This window comes from Prorops nasuta, unplaced genomic scaffold, assembly GCF_024137725.1.
Source record: "Prorops nasuta isolate Cenicafe-Biocafe unplaced genomic scaffold, Cenicafe_Pnas_1.2 PNAS00007, whole genome shotgun sequence".
NCBI lineage: Eukaryota > Metazoa > Arthropoda > Insecta > Hymenoptera > Bethylidae > Prorops > Prorops nasuta.
In genome coordinates, this window is record NW_027116804.1 from 6,069,086 (window position 1) to 6,089,947 (window position 20,862).

General features: G+C 42.8%; 3 protein-coding genes across 3 annotated transcripts; 2 read left to right on the forward strand and 1 right to left on the reverse strand.

Annotated features, from left to right (window-relative positions):
- The first annotated feature begins 671 nt into the window (after positions 1-671).
- LOC136774979 (uncharacterized) lies at positions 672-1,772 on the forward strand. The gene is made up of 2 exons (XM_066729453.1): positions 672-1,368; positions 1,648-1,772. The coding sequence occupies exons 1-2, from the start codon at positions 672-674 to the stop codon at positions 1,770-1,772; spliced, it is 822 nt and encodes a 273-aa protein (XP_066585550.1).
- Positions 1,773-2,140: 368 nt separating this feature from the next.
- On the forward strand, positions 2,141-2,951 carry LOC136774980 (uncharacterized). The gene is made up of 2 exons (XM_066729454.1): positions 2,141-2,709; positions 2,903-2,951. The coding sequence occupies exons 1-2, from the start codon at positions 2,141-2,143 to the stop codon at positions 2,949-2,951; spliced, it is 618 nt and encodes a 205-aa protein (XP_066585551.1).
- Positions 2,952-7,111: 4,160 nt separating this feature from the next.
- LOC136774981 (uncharacterized) lies at positions 7,112-8,738 on the reverse strand. The gene is made up of 3 exons (XM_066729455.1): positions 8,195-8,738; positions 7,944-8,108; positions 7,112-7,884 (listed from the first exon to the last, which is right to left on the reverse strand). Exons 1-3 carry the CDS (start codon positions 8,736-8,738, stop codon positions 7,112-7,114), a joined length of 1,482 nt encoding a protein of 493 aa, XP_066585552.1.
- Positions 8,739-20,862: the final 12,124 nt, after the last annotated feature.

Genomic DNA, 20,862 nt, shown 5'->3' on the forward strand with positions numbered 1-20,862 from the left:
TGACGCGTCCCCTGGCCCCTATCCTCGGATTTATTTAACCGAGAAAACGGAACAGTACATTGCACCAAGTATGCTTTGAATCAATTGTGTGTTTGTGCATGCTATTATATATTAGTTCAAAAATTGCTGAGCTATGGAAAAAAGTAACATACTCAGCTACATTTAGGGTAAAGGGGGTTCAACGGGGTAGTAGCATGCTGCAAAGATTCAAGGTTACGCGAGCAAAAAAAAAACGCAGGGAGAATCTGTTTTACCATCTAGGAAATTGCTTTTACTAACTGAGACCTGACGTCAGAGGAGTGGGGGTGTGATGTCAAAATGCTGCAAGTATCCTCCCGCACCCTCGCAACCCTCTCGCCCATACTTGCTGCGAGCTCACGTGGAGCCTCCGATTTCCCTCACCACCACCGCTTAGCACTTCTTGGCTCCCCCCACTACCTCGCAACCAGGCTCAGCCGAGTGGACAGGAGTGGGGGGGGGGGGGGGGGCCAGAACCGGCCTAGCATGTCTACTTGGGTATATATTGGGATCACGGGGATGATAGCTTTCGCTTCCGTGTTTCTCCTTCGTCTATTGGTGTACTAACCAAACGCATCCTCTTATCAGAGAATGCTAAGATCTTTGATCCCTTGGGATGGATCTCTCCTATAGTCATCACCTTAAAGCAGTTGATGCAATCCACCTGGTTGCTTAAACTCTCTTGGGATGAAGAAATTCCCGAGTCTATTCAGTCAAAATGGCTCAAGTGCTATGAGCAGCTCCGAGACTTACAGACTTTACGGATCCCACGGTGGACTGGACAATCATTTACTACTGGAAAACGCGAATTAATTGGATTTTGCGACGCCTCAGAGCTTGCGTACGGCGCGGTCGTTTATGAACGCCTCACTGATGAGGACGGTCAACTCTCGGTACATTTAGTAATGTCCAAAACAAAGGTCGCTCCGATCAAGACCACTTCAATCCCTCGTCTGGAGTTGGTCGCCGCTGCCCTTCTTGTCAAATTATTGGTTCACGTCAAGGGAAGCTTGGTCGGGAGTTGTGATGCGATTTATTGCTATTCAGATTCGCAGGTCGCTTTAGCTTGGATAGCAAAGCAACCCGTACATTGGAAGACGTTTGTGGCCAATCGCGTTTCATATATCCAAACACATTTATCGGAAGCCAGCTGGCATTATGTACACACTAAATCGAATCCTGCAGACTTGTGTTCAAGAGGAACCAGTGCTCAACAGTTATCAGAGGACTCACTTTGGTGGCATGGGCCTGCTTTCCTCCGTGAGCACACCGTAAATCCCGTTCAGATCTTTGAAACCGCGGAAGAAAGTCGGAAGGTAGCGTTAACCGCTCAACTAGACACAACTGAGTGTTGGTTTTTTGATAAGTTTTCGTTTTGGTCTAAACTGGTCCGAGTTATGGCCTATGTTCTTCGATTTGTCCAGCGGACCAGGAAAACCGATCAATGGGAGGACTCCCTCCTGTCTGCATCGGAAATTCGCAGTTCGATTGAAGCCTTGGTAAAGGTTGTTCAACGAACACACTTCGCGAGCGAAATCTCAGCCTTGAATCATGGGTCACGTATACCCTCGCGCTCAAAGCTTCTTTCATTGTATCCGGTAATTGCTTCACAAGGAATCCTAAGAATAGGGGGGCGGCTTCGGAACGCCGAAATTTCTGAACAAATGAAACACCCCATTATTCTTCCGGATTGCCACTTAACGGCCATTCTTATTAGGCAAACTCACCTAGATACACTTCACGGGGGGCTCTAACTAACTTTGTCCACGTTGCGACAAAGGTTTTGGGTCATAAATGCGCGGAATCTAGTAAAATCATGCGTTCACAAATGCATCACGTGTGTTCGCGAACGCGCTAAACTCGGTAGCCAGCTTATGGGATCACTTCCTGCCGCTCGGGTTTCCCGCAGTTTCACTTTTGAACACACCGGAGTAGACTATGCCGGGCCCTTTTCGGTGAAATTACATCACTGTCGTAATGCAAAAGCCATAAAATGCTACGTGGCCGTGTTCGTATGTCTATCTACCCGTGCTGTTCACTTGTAACTCGTCTCTCGACTGGATACCGAGGCCTTCCTCGCCGCGCTGTTTCGTTTTATCTCTCGTCGTGAAAACCCGCCGTCATGTACTCAGACAACGGCCTCAACTTTCAAGGAGCGGACGCAGAACTCAAACGCGCCTACCAATGCGCTGTAGAAGTCGCCCGCGCTCGGAAAACCGATTCTTTCGTCGAAATCGAGTGGATATTCATTCCGGTCGCCACTCCTCACTGGGGCGGTCTTTGGGAGAGTACGGTAAAAAGTATGAAGCACCACCTAAAGCGCTCCCTCGGAGTCTTCGTGCCAAATTTCGAAGAAATGACCACCCTGCTGACCAAGATTGAGGCCTGCCTCAACTCACGGCCTATTTCACTGTTACATGATGATCCTGAGTCGTTGGACGTACTCACTCCGGGGCATTTCTTGTCAGGTCGGGCGTTAAATTCTCCACCGGAATATTCCACATTGGATTTACGCGAATCATCATTAAATCGTTGGCAAACCGTGACTAGAATCACCGAGACATTCTGGAAGAAGTGGTCTTCCGAATACCTACACACGTTGCAGAATAGGCCAAAATGGCAGAACACTAACTCGGAATTTGGTGAAGGAGATCTGGTACTGATCAAAGTACCCAACAACCCCCCGCGCATGTGGACCTTGGGGCGGATTCTCAAACTAGTCCCTGTTGTAGATGGGGTAGCTCGCGTAGCTATACTTAAAACCGCGAAAAGAGAGATCCAACGGAGTCTCTCGCAACTTTGTAAACTCCCTTCTTAGCCCTCGCTTTGGGGTCGCATCAGGGTCAATCTTTACCCTGCCTTACGGCATCCTGGGACTCTTCAGGTTGTCATCTCTCCTTCTCAAGCTTCCTGGGACTCTTCAGGTTGCTTAACTTTCTTTTCCTGGTTTCCTGGGACTCTTCAGGTTACCACCTCCTCTCTCGGGCGTCCTGGGACTCTTCAGGTCGTCCTGTTCCCTGTTCCAAACCGTCAGGAATACTTTATGATCTCCGCCATGTCTTTTCTTCCAAAACTCCAAAAATACTTACTGAGTCTTCGTACTCATCATTTACCTTTTTGGTGCAGTGAGAATTAATCATGGCGGATTATCCGTGGGCCCACCTCCTGGGCGTAGGCTATGAGGACGAGGGGGACGATGTCCTCGAATTGCATGCCCCCCGGGAGGAAGCGGAATTTCGACGGCTGTTCGGCCACGTTCTCCCGGCGGGGCAAAAAGAGAAGCCGGCACCACCACCACCTCCACCTCCAACAGCACGACCGCGGACGAGACGGCAAAGGCCCGTCATCGCCTCAAAGAAGAGCATTGCCTCGGCGAACTGGTCTGGGAAAGTCCTCGACGATCCCAGCGCCAGGGAGCTCGAGCGCAATGCTCAAAAAATCAGAGTCCGGGCATTCGGGCAGGAGATAGAGGTGCCCCTCTATACGGCCCTGAAATTTCGCCGCTGGAAGGCCTGGGCTCCGCAGGGCAAAATAACCCTGCGGTGGTCGCCGGCCCAAGAGCTTCATTCAGCGAAGCTGCATATGAAGCTGAAAAAATAGTCGTCTCGTCCCTATCTGTTTTATATATTTTATTTTATTTTTTTTTTGTAAATAAATTTGTTTTAAACTGAGTTAACTTTCTTCTTCCTTGTCTTGACGCTATCGCGTCAACGGGGGGAGTTTGTTCGAGATTGGGAGGAGCAGAAAATGTTGCGAAGTAGATTCCGCATTTCTCTGTTATATCTCCCATCTCTATTGCGCTCACAATAGACGGCTAGACCGATAGCGTCTAGCCGCTCTATCTGTCCCTCTCTCCGCGGCGCGCTTGCGCGTCTTCTGGCCCTGGCGCGTCGCGGCCGCGAAGCGACACTACTTGCGCGCTTGGCCACTAGGTGGCCAGCCCCCGCGGCAGCTCTCTCGCTGGCAAGATTAGTGTCGCGTAATTATATAGATGGGTCCTTGATAAGGACCCATCGCACCTCAGCCTTGCTCGACCGCTGCTTTGACAGCAGCAACAGCAGCATCCTTTGACGCCTCCACGGCTTTTTTTGACGCCTCAACGGCAGCGCCTCCTATTGGCCAGCAAACGATTGCCTCCACTGGCGAACTCGACGGGTAGATCTTTGGTAAGTATCACCCAACCACCCACCGCCTACCAAGAGGGGACTACCCCTCTGCGGCAATATCCTCCCTCCTAAGGGGAAATTTCTGCGGGGACTGCCCGGGAGAAGTTAACCCTCTCCTTCCCCTCCACACTGCCTCCGAGGACTACCTCGGACCCAGTGTTCCGACCCTCAAGTCCAGGGCTCTCGAAAGAGTCGGGTAGCGGGAGGGGTAGCATTCACCCTAGGGGTTGGGGTGGCTCGGAGCCACCATAGCTCTTGGAGAAGGAGGCTGAAGGGTAAGGGGACTTCCCCTTCCCTAAAATCACTTCTCCAACTCCGCTCCCTCCCGTGGCTGGGGATTTCACTAGGGAATACCCTAGGGAAAATTGTCCAGTCCGGGAGTTTATAAGTCCGCGCTCCTTTCTGGGGAATTCTAGTCTCTGGGGTTCTTGAGAATCTTCGGTTACCGAAATTCCCTAGAATTTGACGACAACAAATTCCCTAGAAAGTCGATCATTAGTCTAGCGGTTCTTTTGTAAATATTGTAAAATTTTTGTACATTTATTTATTTAAATAAAAACTACTTTTACCTCTTATCTTTGGCTTTGAATATTTTATTCTAGAATAAGACCTTCCCTTCTGACCACAGGTGCGGAGCCAACTTGGGACATTGTTTCGCACAATATTTTAAATAATAAAGTGCGTTTTTTATGCCACAAGGCTGTTTCACCAAAATCTACATATATTTATACGTTCCCTCAATTCCTTTCATAATAAATTAATTTTACAATGTGTTTTCTCTCTCTCTTATAACTCTCGCGTAAAGGGCTGGGACGTTTGGCGGACCCGTTGCGAACACCGGCTGGAATTTTTCATTTGAAATTAGGCATACCAATGGATGAAATAACAAAATAGGCAGATAGGCGCGCGATGTATTACTTAGATTAGCAAACTTCTTATAAAATTATACCACGTTATCAGTACCAGGAGATCTAACGATATAAATAAACCTTTTTGTTAAAGGCTAAACAATTGGAGTGTCACGTGATTAATTTTCCCCCACCACCGGTGTGTCACGTGATTATTTTTCCCCCACCACCGGGCTTCCCCCACCACCCTGGAGTGGGGGCAATCCCCCTCCGCTAAGAAGTGGGGGTATTTCCCCTACCTCCCCCTCCCCCGCGAAACCCCGACCCCCTCGCCACCCGGTCCCAGAATCCCTATAGCCACACTACTCATCATAATCGCGCTCTATCGATTCGAGTATCACGTCCGGCCGATGGCAATACAGCCGATTTCCCTCAACTTTCCAGTCTGGGTAAACCCGCGGTCGCTGAATTACTTTTCCGCGTCGTGCTGTATACCACGGGTCGCTCTCGAAGTCGATACGCGACTGTGTGACCAAATTTTCGCTATTTTCTTCGTTAACCGCGGAGACGCATTCATTTTCGGAGCCTACTGGGAGAACGCGTGATAATGCATCGGGTACGTGATGCAATGCGCCTTTACGATGAACCACATCGAACGAATGATGTTGTAATTCGAGGGCCCATCGACCTAATCTCCCTACTGGATCTTTCAAGTTATGTAGCCAACGCAAACTACTGTGATCCGTGACAACCGTGAAATGATAGCCTTCTAAGTACGGTGTTAGTTTCCGAATTGCCCACACGACAGCGAGACACTCCTTTTCGGTCGTCGTGTAATTCCGCTCCTCTTTGGACAGTACTCGATTAGCGAATACAATCGGCTGCTCTTCATTTCCGTGTCGCTGCGTTAATACTGCTCCTATTGCATAGTCGCTAGCATCTGTCTGTACTTGGAAAGATCTCGAAAAATCGGGCCTTGCCAAGATCGGGGCCGAGCACAGCGCTTTCTTCAATCGCTCAAAGGCAGTCTGTTGCTCTTGATCCCAATGCCAGCGCACACCTTTATGCAATAACAAGACGAGTGGAATTTTGTCCTTCGACAGGTTGGGTAACAAGCGTGCATACCACCCAACCATCCCTAGGAATCGGCGTAGTGTTTTTAAGTCTTTTGGCGGCGGATAATTCATTAATGGTGCGGTTCGCTCGGGATCCGGAGCTAAACCATTACGGTTTATCAGATACTAAAGGAACCGAACCTCCGACCTGCAAAATTTACTTTTCTCGCGATTGATTTCTAAACCCGCGAATCGAATAATGTTTAACACACGCTCTAACCATCCCAGGTGTTCCGCGAACGTGTTCGTTACGATAATTATATCGTCCAGATAGACGAACACATACGGATCAAATTCAGGTGGAATTAACTGATCCATCATTCGCTGGAACGTCGCAGGAGCATTCGTAAGACCGTACGGCATACGCCTAAATTGGAAGAGTCCGTTTCCGGGTACTATAAATGCTGTAATTTCCCGACTCTCGTCTCCTAGCGGTATTTGGAAGTACGCTTGACTTAAATCTAACGTCGAAATGTATCTCGCGTGGCGGAGTTTATCGAGAATGCTATCGATATGCGGAATCGGGTACGCGTCTTTGCGCGTTACCTCATTCACGCGTCGAAAATCTATGCAAAATCGATATTTTCCGCCCGGTTTTGGTACTATAACCGGACAGCTGGCCCACGCGCTCGTGGAGGGTTCAATAATCTCTTCACCCAATAATTTATCGACCTCTTCGTGCGCTACTTTATAGATCACCGGCGACACTCTCCTTGCCGCTTGGCGGATTGGAGCCTGACCCTGGACATCTATATGATGTTTGACCAGGGTAGTCGCCGGGACTGGTCCAACTATCTCGGGGAAGTTATCACTTAGAAACTTCTCTAGTACCACGTTTTGCTCGCTAGTCATTTCAGCGATGGCAAAACACGAAGATACGTGTGTCTCATTTGAGTTTGCCGCGTTTATTTTCGCGAATCTCAAATTTACTCGGTCACGCGTTTGCCATAGATCGCGCGAAGTATCAATTGTAACTCCGAATAATCGGAGAAAATCCATACCGAGGACACAATCGTAGTCTAAAACCGGTACCACGCGGAAATATATTACTTTCCTTGATTTTTCCTAACTCTAATTCTAGCGCAATAACCCAAATTACTCGTGTTTCTGTACCATCGGCAGTACGCATTACTCTATCTTGCGACCTGTCAATCTTCACTTGGATTCTTCCCAGCGTTCGATGTCCGAGGTACGATCGCGATGCTCCCGTATCTATTAGTGCAGGAAAAATTTGTCCGAATAATTCTAACTGCAAATAATAGCGGCCATCGGTATTTGGTTGATTAGGGAACGCATCACTCCGAACACAGCGACGAGTTCGGGGTATGATGTTCCCTTTTCCCCCTACCAGGCCAAGAGTCGCGGTGCGTTCCTTGGGCAATAATTCGTCCAAAGCACACAAATGATCTGATAAATTACTCGGTTCTATTTCGTTTATCGAATCTTCGGGGTCATTTTCTAATGAAGGTCGTCTTCCTACTTCTGAGGTAAAGCTACAAACGCTCTCTTCACTAGAATCTTCAGCGCTAAAGTCCGGTCGCGTCGAATTGGGCTCATCTTCTGACTCCGAGGTCGAAGAGCCCCCCAAATCTTTTTGTTCGCTTCCTGACGCGTCGTCTTCGTAATCCGTGCTACTTACCGATGAGTCCCTCCACGGTTCGGGGTCGGTGAATCGTACCGTCGTACCCGATGCACGAAGACTGTCAGCCGGGCCCGCGCGAGTTTCCTCCGCGAGCCCTACTGCCCGTTTCCCGTATTTCTCGCATTCCCGTATACATTATTCAATAGGCTCTGACCTATTGTCGACGCGGACGTTGTTGGTGGCCATTGCGCTTGATTATAAGACAGCGCGGGTGTAATCACCGTTTGCGGTGGCATCGGCGCTTGCATCCCGGCGGCTTGTTGAGCCCACCAAGGTGCAGGCGTAATCGCGGCTTGAGTCGGCTCACGCGAAGGACACTCTCTCGCATAGTGTCTCTTCCTTCACAACGATGGCATATCGCTGCGTCGCGGAAATGACCCCCACGATCCTGATATCGCGACTGACCCGCTACGTGCCCTCCCGGCGCTCGTGAGGAGGAGGTTGGTCTTCGCTGACCTTGTTTTGGAGCTGCAGCGATAGCACCTAGCTCGTCCGACGAACTGCTACGGTGTCCGCTATGGCTTGAGCTCTCTTTCCTACTCCCTTTGTCAGAATGTCTTCGGGACGATCTCCTAGACGATTTCTTAGGAGATTCCCGCGAACTATCTGACCCCGAGCTAGAGTCGCTGGTCGATCCAGACGAGCGTCGTTTGGATTTACCGCGTTTTCCTCTCCTTGAACGCGACTTCTTCTTTTTTGGCTTCTGCTCGTCCGATTTCTTCGCGTTCTTGCCGGTTGCGTCGCTTTTTTTCTGTTTTTCGGGCTGTTTTTCGCTTTTCTCGGAAACTGCAGAGAGAGCTTCACGATTTTTAGGCGACGATTTATCCTCTTCGCGCGTTTTCGTAGCTCCCGGCGGTGGTTTAAACGCCTTGTCTATCTCCGCGTTCTTCTGTATTTCCCGACCTATTTCGCGCAAACCCGTGATTGAATCAAAATCCCTACGAAACATTCTACGGCGGTAATTGGGACGTAGGTTTCGATAAACCAGGTCCAATTGAACCGAGACGGAAGGGGTCGGCCTAATTTCATTTAGAATCGACCGAATACGCACCAAATACGCCTTGATCGATTCGCCCTCCCTTTGTCTCTATTGTCGCGCCTTCTCCCATTTCGCGTCGTTATCCTCCTCATCCCCGAATTGGCTGAGGAAGGCCTCGCGGAAGTCACGCCATGTTGAGCAGGAGCTGCCTTCGACCTTAAACCAGGCTTTGGCTTCCCCGCTCAACACGACGGGGAGGGTTTCCCTGATCTCGCTAAACGTTAGGTCGGAAACATTGCGGCAATGTTCTAAGTTCTCTATAAAGTCTTCGGCGTCGTCAGCATCGTGATTTTTAAACCGAATACCCCACTTCCGGAAAGCATCTATTACCCGCGTTCCTCTCCGGCTGGAGTATCGTGAGCTAGACTCGCTCGATCTTTCCGAACTCGATGATCTATTTCGCGGTCGGTATTCTGAGGGTTGTCGGCGGCGGCTAGTCGCATCCCGGCTAGTTCCCGGTGAATCTCTACTAATTTCGCGGGGTTGAGGCATCTCCGGTGTCCTTCCGACCGGTGCAGGCCCTTGCGCTCCTGCCGACTGATACGCAATTACTAACTGCACGATGCTAGCTAGTAATTCGGGCGGAACCGCTCCGAATGCGGAATTTCCCACTCCTACCGGCGCATCTCGTTCCCTCGAATACTCCGGGTTCGCTGGGGTTCGGTGGGGTGGTTCCGAAGACCGCTCATCAAGATCACGCCTTCGGAAGCCCGACCTGTCTGAATCTGATTCAAACGTAACCCCTCGTTTCGGTTTCGGCGTTAGTTTGCGATTTTTATCAATACATGTCAAATTCGAGTCGCTACTCTCTTCTGACATGTTTATCTGTCGCGACGTTTCCCCTCCCCGCGGGGTCTCAAATAATTCACGAAACGCATCTTCTGATTGCCGACTTAGTTTCGGGTTCGTTTTCGGTGTCGCTAATTCGTCATCGTTGGCTTTTATCGCCGACGGTGTTGGAAGCGGCTGAGGTGGGACGGCGGGGTGGAATGGTTCCAATTCATCCACTCGCGGATTCCACTGAGCTGCTTCCGGTCCGAAACTCTCACGTAACCTATGACGCACAAATCGATAGCGTAGTTGATATTCCGAGCTATCGCGTGTATTTAGCTCCGCGTCCGTCAGAGCAATGATTAATTTACTACGCGGCATACTTTTCGCGTACCGTCGTAATTCGTTACGTTCCGTTAATATTTCACGATCGCGTACTGACATTCCACTCGATTTGTCGGAATCCGACATAATTTACTACTTCCTATACTAATCTCCCAAAACAAAAAAAAAAATTATTTCTAATCCCGCAAAAAAAAACTACAAGAAAAAAAATTCTATCCTCGGTAGGGGTGCGAGAAAAAAAAATTTCCGCCACTCGACCTACTATATAAAAAAAAATTGTTCTTAATCCCAAAAAAAAAATTCCTAAAAAACTATTCTCAAATCCAAAAAAAAATTAGCACTCTACCCCGCGAACGAGACTCACTCCGTGGGCCCCACGTTGGGCGCCAAATTGTGACGCTACTGGCTATCCTTAGGGATAGTATAGAAGGGGAGGGAGGAGTGATCCCCCACCGATCGCGTTCGCGTCCCAATAGGCGACTTCCTACAAGACCCGGGCGCCTTCGATGTACTTTGGATAATACCCGAATATTTATTTATACAGAGGGGGTTCTAACCCTCGTACGCGAATATCTGGGATGGGGTGCTAATACAATAACTCAATAACTGCGGTCAAACTCTCTTTATTATAAAGTCGGTTATCAATACAAGACCCGGTTCGCTTTACTCGTTCGTGGGGTGTTACGCTAAGTCCTAAATGTGGACGCGACTGAAGTCCCGATAACGTACTAGCTTACCTCGCGCTCGAGCCGCTAGTGGCGTTCGCGGCGGTCCCACCGAGTCGCGCGGTACTCGCGCGCCACCGGCGGATTCCTGAGTTAACTACTACGCAGCGCTACGCGGATAAGTCCCTCTTCCCGCGCATGCGCGTTGCGAGACGGTTATTCGCACTCACTCCGTTCCCGCGTACTCAAACACAACAACGACCCGGATTGTTTACTCCCGAACGTCTAAGGTCGCGAGTCCTCCCGATAATTATGCTAAGTCCGCGGCCTTGACTGACTGAAGGGAACGTTCCTGTCAACGGTCAAACGCACAACGAATCAATGTAATCGCGAACACTTCTACTAATTCGCGTTTTTACACTTTAGGATATTCGTTATCGGTCCGACGGAATGACCACTCCGCTAAGTTGCCCGCTTACCCGTGACAGGTGAGCTGGGCCATCGGTTCCCTATAAAACCGTTCGGTGCTACGAGCCCTAAGGCCCTAGCACACCCCGGGACGTCACAGGACTTTACTACAAAACGAATAATCACCCTAATTTCTGCTTACAAGGGCTGGCTCTCTTCTATCACCCTGCTCTCTCTCTGTCCCTCTGCTCTCTTTCGGTCCCCCCCACTCTCTCTCTTCCTCCCTCGCCTCAGTCTCTCCGTCTCTCTCTCTCTCTCTCTCTCTCTCTCTCTCTCTCTCGCTCTCTCTCTCGCTCTCGCTCTCGCCCTTAATTCTCGCCCTTAGGGCAGTAGGTTTCCTCTGGCCGGTATGGATTCGTGGCGGTGGAAGTCGCTGCACTTTTTCGTGCCTTCCAATTTCTGTCCGGTAGCGGCTGTCACTTCTGGGGTTCGTACCGGCTGGGGGAACTCAGATTCTGGCACTATGTGTCACTTATGACTTCTAAACTACGTTTGTCGGGGCAGTCCGCGGAAGCAGGTAAGGCCCTGCGCCTGTCCCGCCGCTGCCCCGCTACACCCATCGCGCGGCACTAGGGAGCCGACAAGTTATCGATCCTAGATCAATACTTATCAGTTGATAACTCCCTAGTTCGTACGCGACCCGCCTATCTAGCGCTTGAGATTAGCAAAGCGCTAGATGGCAGCTATAGTAACGTTGCGAGAACGCAACGTTACAAGCTTTACTTAAAATGGTTTTGAAAAACCTTTCATTTGAGCCCATAAACATTAAAATCGGTTCACGCAATCCAGAGATCTCATATTCTGTTAGCTATATATATGCTGAAGTTGAAATTCTTCTCCCATCTTTCTTCCTGAGTTCTGTATGTCCCAGGCTGATTCTGTATGTCTCGGGCTGAAGTTGGCCGCTAAGGAAAGTGACGTCATTTTCACATCGCTTCCAACAAACTATACTCAACGACGAAACTATAGTTGTGAACTTGCAAATAAATCGATGTAATCGATATAACTAATCCGGCGACTTCTTAACTGTCAATAGTAATGTAAGATTTTGTATATTTAATGCAGTGAGAATGTTCATTATTATGTTAGTGAATGAGTTTAATTTTTAAAATGACAAATATATTTGAATAATAATGACATAAGGAGTTGACAATTATTAGATAAGTATAACATTATATTTTATAATACAGCATGTTAGTATACTTTGTGGTACTTTGTGAAATTTGTTTTTCAGATAAATTGAGATACAACATTTCTATTTTCGTTGTTGAGGATAGAGCTGACTTGGTGAAGTAAAATTAATATTTTCATATCTTCAACACTGTGCGAAGAAGATGTATACTTTCAACATTTATGTGCATCAGTGATTATCAGGAGCATATTAATTGCAAGAAATTTTTAAGGTATTTGAAAATTATATGCTAAACTTCCAGGTGTTGAAAACATTAACAAAATGCATGTTTAACTGTTTTTTCTTTAAACTGATGTGGAATTTAACTGTCCAATAAGTTATATCATATATACTGTAACGTGGTGGAAACACGTTACAGAAACGTACATATTTTTTAGTTCTCTTTTCTCCCCCTGAGTGCATCCCCTACCCCTGAGTATGCATGTGAGTGAGTAAATGAGTATGGATGAACCTCCTCTGCGATGGTAATGTAGTTACCCGCTATAGTGATATTGTAATTGCCATCCGCGGGAGGAGGGTAAATGCTTTTAGGAAATGGTATGATTGAGGATTCAGCCAATGTTAGTAGGTTGTAGTTTATTTAGAATTAAATATAATATTTCCAATGCTAAAATTATAAGCATCTTAGAATAAGGATCCTCTGCTCCAACAAGAGCTTGAAAACTGTTGTCCCCCTATCCATTTCTAACCCGTGCTAAACCCACATACGTCTATCTCCTTCGCACCCATTGTACCGTCCGCGTATGTTTACGCGTCGCTCTATCCTTCCCTGTACCGCGTTTCGCGCCGCGAACGCCTAGCAGCGTAGTCCCCGATTCCCCTTACCGCGCTTCGCGCCGCGAGCGCCTAGCAGCAAGTCTCGTCCCCTCTCCTTACCGCGCTGAAGCCTCACGCACCCCTGGCTGCGTTCTTCCCTAACCGCGCCACTACCGACCCACCGTTGCCGGTCCTGCACCGCATCGCCCCGCCGCAGGACTAAGAAGCGCTAAGGTCGTCTGCTACTAAGGACGACCACGCAGGATCTTCGTGCAGGAGCTAGCCAGCCAGATAGCCCGCAAAGTATAGGAATAATTAGCCGGAACGGCGAGAATTATGGATCGCGGATTCATACCTAATCAGTGATTGGTCCCTGGATCCCGATCGTAGCTATGCCGAATTGGAACCCCCCGAATGAGGGGAATGACACGAAGAACAAAGAAATAAGTGTCAATTCGGACTACACCTTGTTCGACTTCTAGAGCAACCGTACGTGCTTTTGTACAGAGGATTGGGTCGTCGCTGCGGTGATCGAAACACATCGGATTTCGATATTTCAGGCCCCAGCCATATTTCTCGTCAAGTTTGTGGAGTTTCTCGTGGCGGACGTCGCGGAATCGCTGGGCATCGCCGTCGGAGCCGCGCAGGAATTTCCTATCCCTATCCCTTTCCCTTTTTTGCTCTCCCTTCGTCGCCTTTTCGCCCGTAGCTTTCCCTGATTTTTCCCCCCTATTTTCCCCCCCATTTTCCTTTAGTTGGTTAGTGAAATTAGTGCACCGTATAATAAGTGTGCCAGGACATCGCGGGAGGCCTCTCCCCCTCGGGATTTAGTTTAGTTTTTTGATTGTTGTGCCTGAATTTGAAATAAATCAGTGTCTCGGACGTTTTAGTTCATTATTTTAACCTGGGACCCGTTCCCCCGGTTACAATACAAACAATTATTAGGAGACAATAAAACTTTCTTATTACTACGATTAATGAAAAGTAGATGAATATTTGCTAATCGTTACTTAATATTCAATTATAATATAACAAAAGTATTAAAACCAAATCATTATCTACGCTTCCTTAATCAGAGTAGAAAGAAATTATTATTATCTGCAAAAAAAGTTTTTAATTTCTTATGAGTATAACATTGAGTTTTATAATATAATATGTAATATATTTTTTGGAACTTAGTGAGATTTTATTTCAGATTGAATTATAATAACGTGTTTATTGTATCATTGTGCAGGCTTGAGCTGTAATATTAAATATATGAAATCAGAAATGATATCAGTTTGCCATAGTAAGAGCCAAAATGCAAAGTTAATGGTGAGACTTAAATCTAAGGAAAAGGTGGAGAAATCAACAAATTTGAAGGCCAATTCTTGATAATGAAAGGCTTGCAGATGATTTTGGGTATAAACTTTTTGAAATATATAAGTCAATTAAATAATAAGTATAATGAAAACATCATCTAGAAGTGAAACAATGAAATGAAGTCATAATTTTAATATTTTCCATGCGATAGATAATACAGTGAATAAATTTGGGAAAATGAAAGCAGTATATCTAAAATAGAGGCTTCCATTGCATTAATTTTGTTTATTTTCTAGTTTATATTGATGAAAAGAAAATACAAATGGCATTAGTTTGCTTGAAAAAGAGCCCTGATTCATATTTGATATTGGGAGTAACAGTTAAGAAAGGGATGAATTTCCAAACAAATCCTTATAAGTGAAGGGCTTGTAGATGATTTTGGGTATACAATTTTGGAATTAAAAATCACATAGTTGATGAAAATTATAACAAAATCATGTGGATCTGTAAATATGAAAAGAATTCATGATTGCAATATTTTACATGTGATGGGGCATACAGTGAATAAATTTAGGAAGCTCAAAACTATATATCTAAAGAAGAGAGGCATCCATTGCAGGAGTTGGTGTATTTCCTAGTTTATATTAATGAAAGGAAAATATAAATGGTACTAATGTGCTGGAGAAAGTGCCATGATGCAAAGTTAATATTGAGAGTGAAAGCTAAGAAAAAGGTGGAAAAATGAGTCAATTCATAAGAAAATCCTTGAGAGGGAAGGATTTGCAGGTGATTTTGGGCATACAATTTTGGATTTAGAACTCATATAGTTGATGAAAATTATAATAAAATCTTGTAGATGTGTAAATATGAAAGGAATTCATTATTTCAATATTTCACATGTAATAGAGCATACAGTGTGTAACTTCAGGAAACTGAAAGCAATACACTTAAAAAACATAGGCTTCCATTGTATTAACTGGTATATATTTTACAGTTTATGTTAATCAAAAGAATAAATAAATAGCACTAGTTTACCAGAGAAAGAACCATAATGCAAAGTTGATAGTGAGAGTAACACCTAAGAAAAAGGTGGATTTAGAGGTAAATTTTGAAGCATATTCTTGAAAGCGAAAGGCTTTAAGGTGATTTTGGGTATAAAATGTTGGAAATATAATTCAAACAGTTATTGTGAATACTATGTTAAAAGCCTTTAAAAGTGTAACTATGATAAGAATTCATCATTGTAATATTTTGTATTTTATTTAATAGAATAATAAATTAATATTTTGAAATGAAACTTTACATTATGCAACGATGAGAATATTGGAAAATGTTTTGTTAAATTGAATTAGTTAAAATAATTGATTAGTTTGAACTCCTATATTCTTACAAAACGTTATAAGATCCCACAAAAAACAAGCTTCGCTTGTAAAGAAAGAACGGCAAGTACATAAGTCGTATCTAGCATAATTAATATAGTAATCTAAAATATTTTAATTAAAAAAAATAGTGAAATCAAAATGCTAGGCAAGTATAAATTTTTGTTACCATGATGAAAGTTAAAATTTGGAAAAAGGAAAATAGTAACACAAAAATTATACTTGCCGGGCCCGTAATATTCATGTGTAAGTCGCTATCTTGCAATTTAAGCATTGCTTCTCATAAGTTAAAATTGTGGCTATTTAACACGATCAAGAGACACGGTAGTGTCTCGACGGCAAGTACATAAAAGTAGGTATAGACATGTCTATACCGCCGTCGAGGCACTACTGTATCTTATACAGCAAGTTTGGCTGTCTCAATTTTTAAATAGATTTTTCTCCGTAAATGAAACACTGTCATGATTTCAGTAAAGCTTTTCTTGAAATGGTTTGGAACAAGCTTTTATTTGAGCCCATAAACATCAAAATTGGTTCACGCAATCCAGAGATCTCATAATCTGTTAGCTATATATATAACGAATTTAATTTCTTTCCGTCATCTTCTTCTTCTCCAGCCAGAATGTATGTCTCGGGCTGAAGTTAATCGCTAAAGAAAATGACGTAATTTTTACAAACGCGACGTTTAAATAATCGATAACTAATATGGCGACTACTGTTAGCTGTCAATTGAATGTCAATTGAATTGTAAGGTTTACCGGTATAACCTTAATATTTTTATAAAAATGAATTGGCTGTAATGATAGTGTAATATAATCAAAACTACGGATAATTTAAGGGAGAAACATGAAGGAGCCAGCAAGATTATCAGATAAGTCACATTGTATTGAAAAATATGTATAAAATTTAATGTTTGGTGGTACTTTGTGGGATTTTTTTATTTGCAGGTTATATAATATTCCTTATATGCATATTCCTTGTATGCAGCTCTGATTTGAAGTCCTACCAATGCCAAATGCTCTAACAATTCTAGGAAATATCCTGTTATTGAAGAATGTAGATTGAGGAAGATTGTAAATGAAACAGAGAAGGATGAGGTTGTTACGTTAACTCATAATCAAGACACATGGTAGTGTCTCAACAGCAATTAACATAAACGTTTTTCAGTAAAGTAAGTGCATTGTAAAAAAAATTTGTTTTATTAAAACAAAGTTATATATAAGGCACCATTTCATAGTTTGCAGTTTGATGCCAAACCAGTGCCAAATAATGTATCAAATCTTGGAAATACCCTGATATTGGAAAATGCAGATTAACGAAGATTGTAAATGAAACAAATAACGTAACAATTCTTGGAAAAACCCTGTTATTGGAGAATGGAGATTAAGGAAGTTTGTAAATGAAACAGAGAAGGATGAGGTTGTTACGTTCACTCATAATCAAGACACATGGTATTGTCTCAACAGCAATTAACATAAAGGGTTTTAAGTAAAGTAAGTGCATTGTAAAAAAAGTTTGTTTTATTAAAATAAAGTTATATATAAGGCACCATTTCATAGTTTGCAGTATGATGCCAAACCAGTGCCAAATAATGTATCAAATCTTGGAAATACCCTGTTATTGGAGGATGCAGATTAAGGAAGATTTTAAATAAAACAAATATCATATATGCGTACAAATATTTCAGACTAAATTATAGTAATGCTTGTTTGGAAAATATGAAGCATTCCGATGAACCTTCATTTACGTAGAGTACCAGTTGACTAGTGTTTGGATTTAAGCTAATTATACAATAATAGATGTTTACAAAAGACGCAAAGACACCCAAATATTACAGATCTTTAGTCTCAAGGAAGTTAAGTCACCAAGCACTAAAGAAAATGGAGATGGAGCAACATCAAATACTGGTAAGTAACTGAGATGCTTCATGTTTCTTCAAAAATTTATTTTCTTTGAAGATTGAGATTGTTAAATGATGAATTTGATTTTAGGTTTACTCGTAGTGTCAACATTTATTATTTTACAGTCACTGTGCAAGTGTATTATAGCAAATAGTAATACTTGTGCTTTGACTTAAATACATTTGGTACAATTGAATTAAATATCCAAGGAGGAAGATTCGCATACATACTGGCTATTGGAGTTGAATCAACAATTGTGCTTTTCACTCCTGCATTCTGGTACTTGAAACAGGCAAAAATGAAAGCATTGAAAGATTGGCAAAGTAAGAATAAGCCAATATTCAGAAAAACGTCATCCATTGCGCAGCCATAATTTAAGGATGAGACTCATTGGATGAAATTCTGTAAAATTGAGTTAATAACTGTTGATTGTTTTCCTCTGTTACCTATACTAGTATTCTGCGCCAAAGGTAGTATACTGGTCATTGGTATGGATGAAAAAATGAACGTTTATTCTCAATTGAAACAAAGTCTAAAAATTAATGGTTTCCACTCCATTTTGTAGCACCAGAAATCCGACCAGTTTCAAAAGTGCGTAGAAATTTGCGAAATGAACATCTGAGGACTCTGGCACAGGAAATGTTATAAGGACGACTCGCCAATGTATCTCCCATGCCACCTTTGTCAAGAGTTAGCAGCATAAATCTAACAATGATTGGTGTTAAAAAGAAACGTGGTATACAAAACGACAATGTCTGCTTTGATTATATGCTTAATTGTAGCTTATTCAAAGCTTTGCGAATTGCTTGTCCAGCCTTGCCCCAGTATCATCTCAAGCAGTTGATGAAACCAGTGAAGTCTAGCAAGGTCAGATGGTGATAGAAAGTCAAATGTCGGTAAGCAAATAAGATGCTTCATGTACCTTCAAATATTTATTTTCTTTGAGGAATTATAATTCTTAAATGATGAATTTGATTTCAGGCTTACTCATAGTGTTATCATTTAGTATTTTACAGTCACTGTGCAAGTGTATTATAGCAAATAGTAATACTTGTGCTTTGACTTAAATACTTTTGGTACAATTCAATTAAAAATCCAATGAGGATTTTTCGCACACATACTGACTATTGGAGTTGGATCAAAGATTATGCTTTTCGCTCCTGTATTCTGAGACTTGAAACAGGCAAATATAAAAAGTATTGAAAGATTGGCAAAGTAAGAATAAGCCAATTTTCAGATAAACGTCGTCCATTGCTCAGCCACAATTTAAGTATGAGATTTATTGGATGAAATGATATAAAATGCAGTTAATAGCTGCTGATTGTTTTTCTCCATTACCTATGCAAGTATTCAAGACGAGAGGCAGTATACTGGTCATTGGTATGGATGAAAAAATGCACGTTTATTCTCAATGGAAAAAAACTCAGTCTAAAAATTAGTTGTTTCGACTGCCTTTTGCAGCACCAGAAATCAGACCAGTTTCAAGTGTATAGAAATTTACGAAACGAAAATTTGAGGACTTTGGCACAGGAAATGTTATAAGGACGACTTGCCAATGTATCTCTTATGTCACCTTTGTCAAGTGTTAGCAGCATAAAGGTGACAATGATTGATGCTAAAAAGAAACGGCGTATGCAAAACGACAATGCCAACTTCGATTATATGCTTCATTGTATCTTATTTGAAGATTTACGAATTGCTTTTCCTGTCTTGCCCCTGTATCACCTGAAGCAGCTGAGGGAGTTACTGAAGTTTGGCAAAGTTAGATGTTGGTAAAAAGTCAAATGTTCATAAACAGAAAATGTAAATTAATTAAAATATATACATTTTATTTCATTATTTTTATATGTTGAAAGTATGTTTATTGATTATGAAAAATTTAATCATACTTTTATTATGGTGAAACTGAAAACATTAAAAAACTAGCCTGAGCATTAATTATAAAGTTCATTTATACAAAATACATTACAAATATCAATAAAATCAATGTGTTGACTGCGATATTTTTTCAATATAAATATATATATTTTTATTAGTTAAGCGCTGCTGTTTCAAAACATGAGAAGGGTGGAGATTTTCTTTAAAATCTGTAGAAATTAAAAGAATAATTTAATTTTTTAAATATTATACTCTTACAAAACCTTATGAAATCCCACAAAAAACAGACTTCGCCTGTAAAAAAAGGCGGCAAGTACATAAACCATCTAGCATAAATAATATAGTTAAATTATCTAATTAAAAAAAGTAGTGAAATCCAAATATTAGGCAAGTATATTTTTTCACCTTACCAAAGTTAAATTTTCGAAAAAAAAGGAACAAAAAAGTTACTTGCCGGGCCCGTAATATCCATGCACAGTGAGAAATAGAATCGTATGTGGATCGGCTAACTTCACTCTGTATTTTAACATGACATTTGCTATACTACGCTATAGCTGAATCTCACACACGATTCAATTTCCCACTGTGCATGGACATTATGGGCCCGGCAAGTAACTGTTTTGTTCCTTTTTTTTCGGAAATTTAACTTTGGTAAGGTGAAAAAATATACTTGCTTAATATTTGGATTTCACTACTTTTTTTAATTAGATAATTTTACTATATTATTTATGCTAGATGGTTTATGTACTTGCCGCCTTTTTTTACAGGCGAAGTCTGTTTTTTGTGGGTTGTATACAACGGGCCACCGGAAAGTATAATTTTTGTGTTACTATTTTCCTTTTTCCAAATTTTAACTTTCATCATGGTAACAAAAATTTATACTTGCCTAGCATTTTGATTTCACTATTTTTTTTAATTAAAATATTTTATGTTACTATATTAATTATGCTAGATACGACTTATGTACTTGCCGTTCTTTCTTTACAAGCGAAGCTTGTTTTTTGTGGGTCTTACATGATTGGGATAAATATAGTACGAATATAATCCTCCATTTATTTCTGAGTGATCTTCGTTCATAGATTTTCAATAAGATTCACAATTCTTTTGCTATTAGCAGTAAAAGCCGCGAGTGCGCAACGAACAAAGCGAGTAAATTGGTGACCGTAGTTATCGCGCACTCGCCACACTTCTAATATAAATAGGAAAAAAACTATTACACTTATTTAAAATCCGTGAACGAAGATCACTCGGAAATAAACAAAGGTTTATATTCGTACTATTTTTATCCCAATCGGATAAGAATTACCGTCAATCTGTTTGGCAAGAGATAGCATGATTTTTACCGTCGGCAAACAGTTCGAAAATTTTATGCATTTC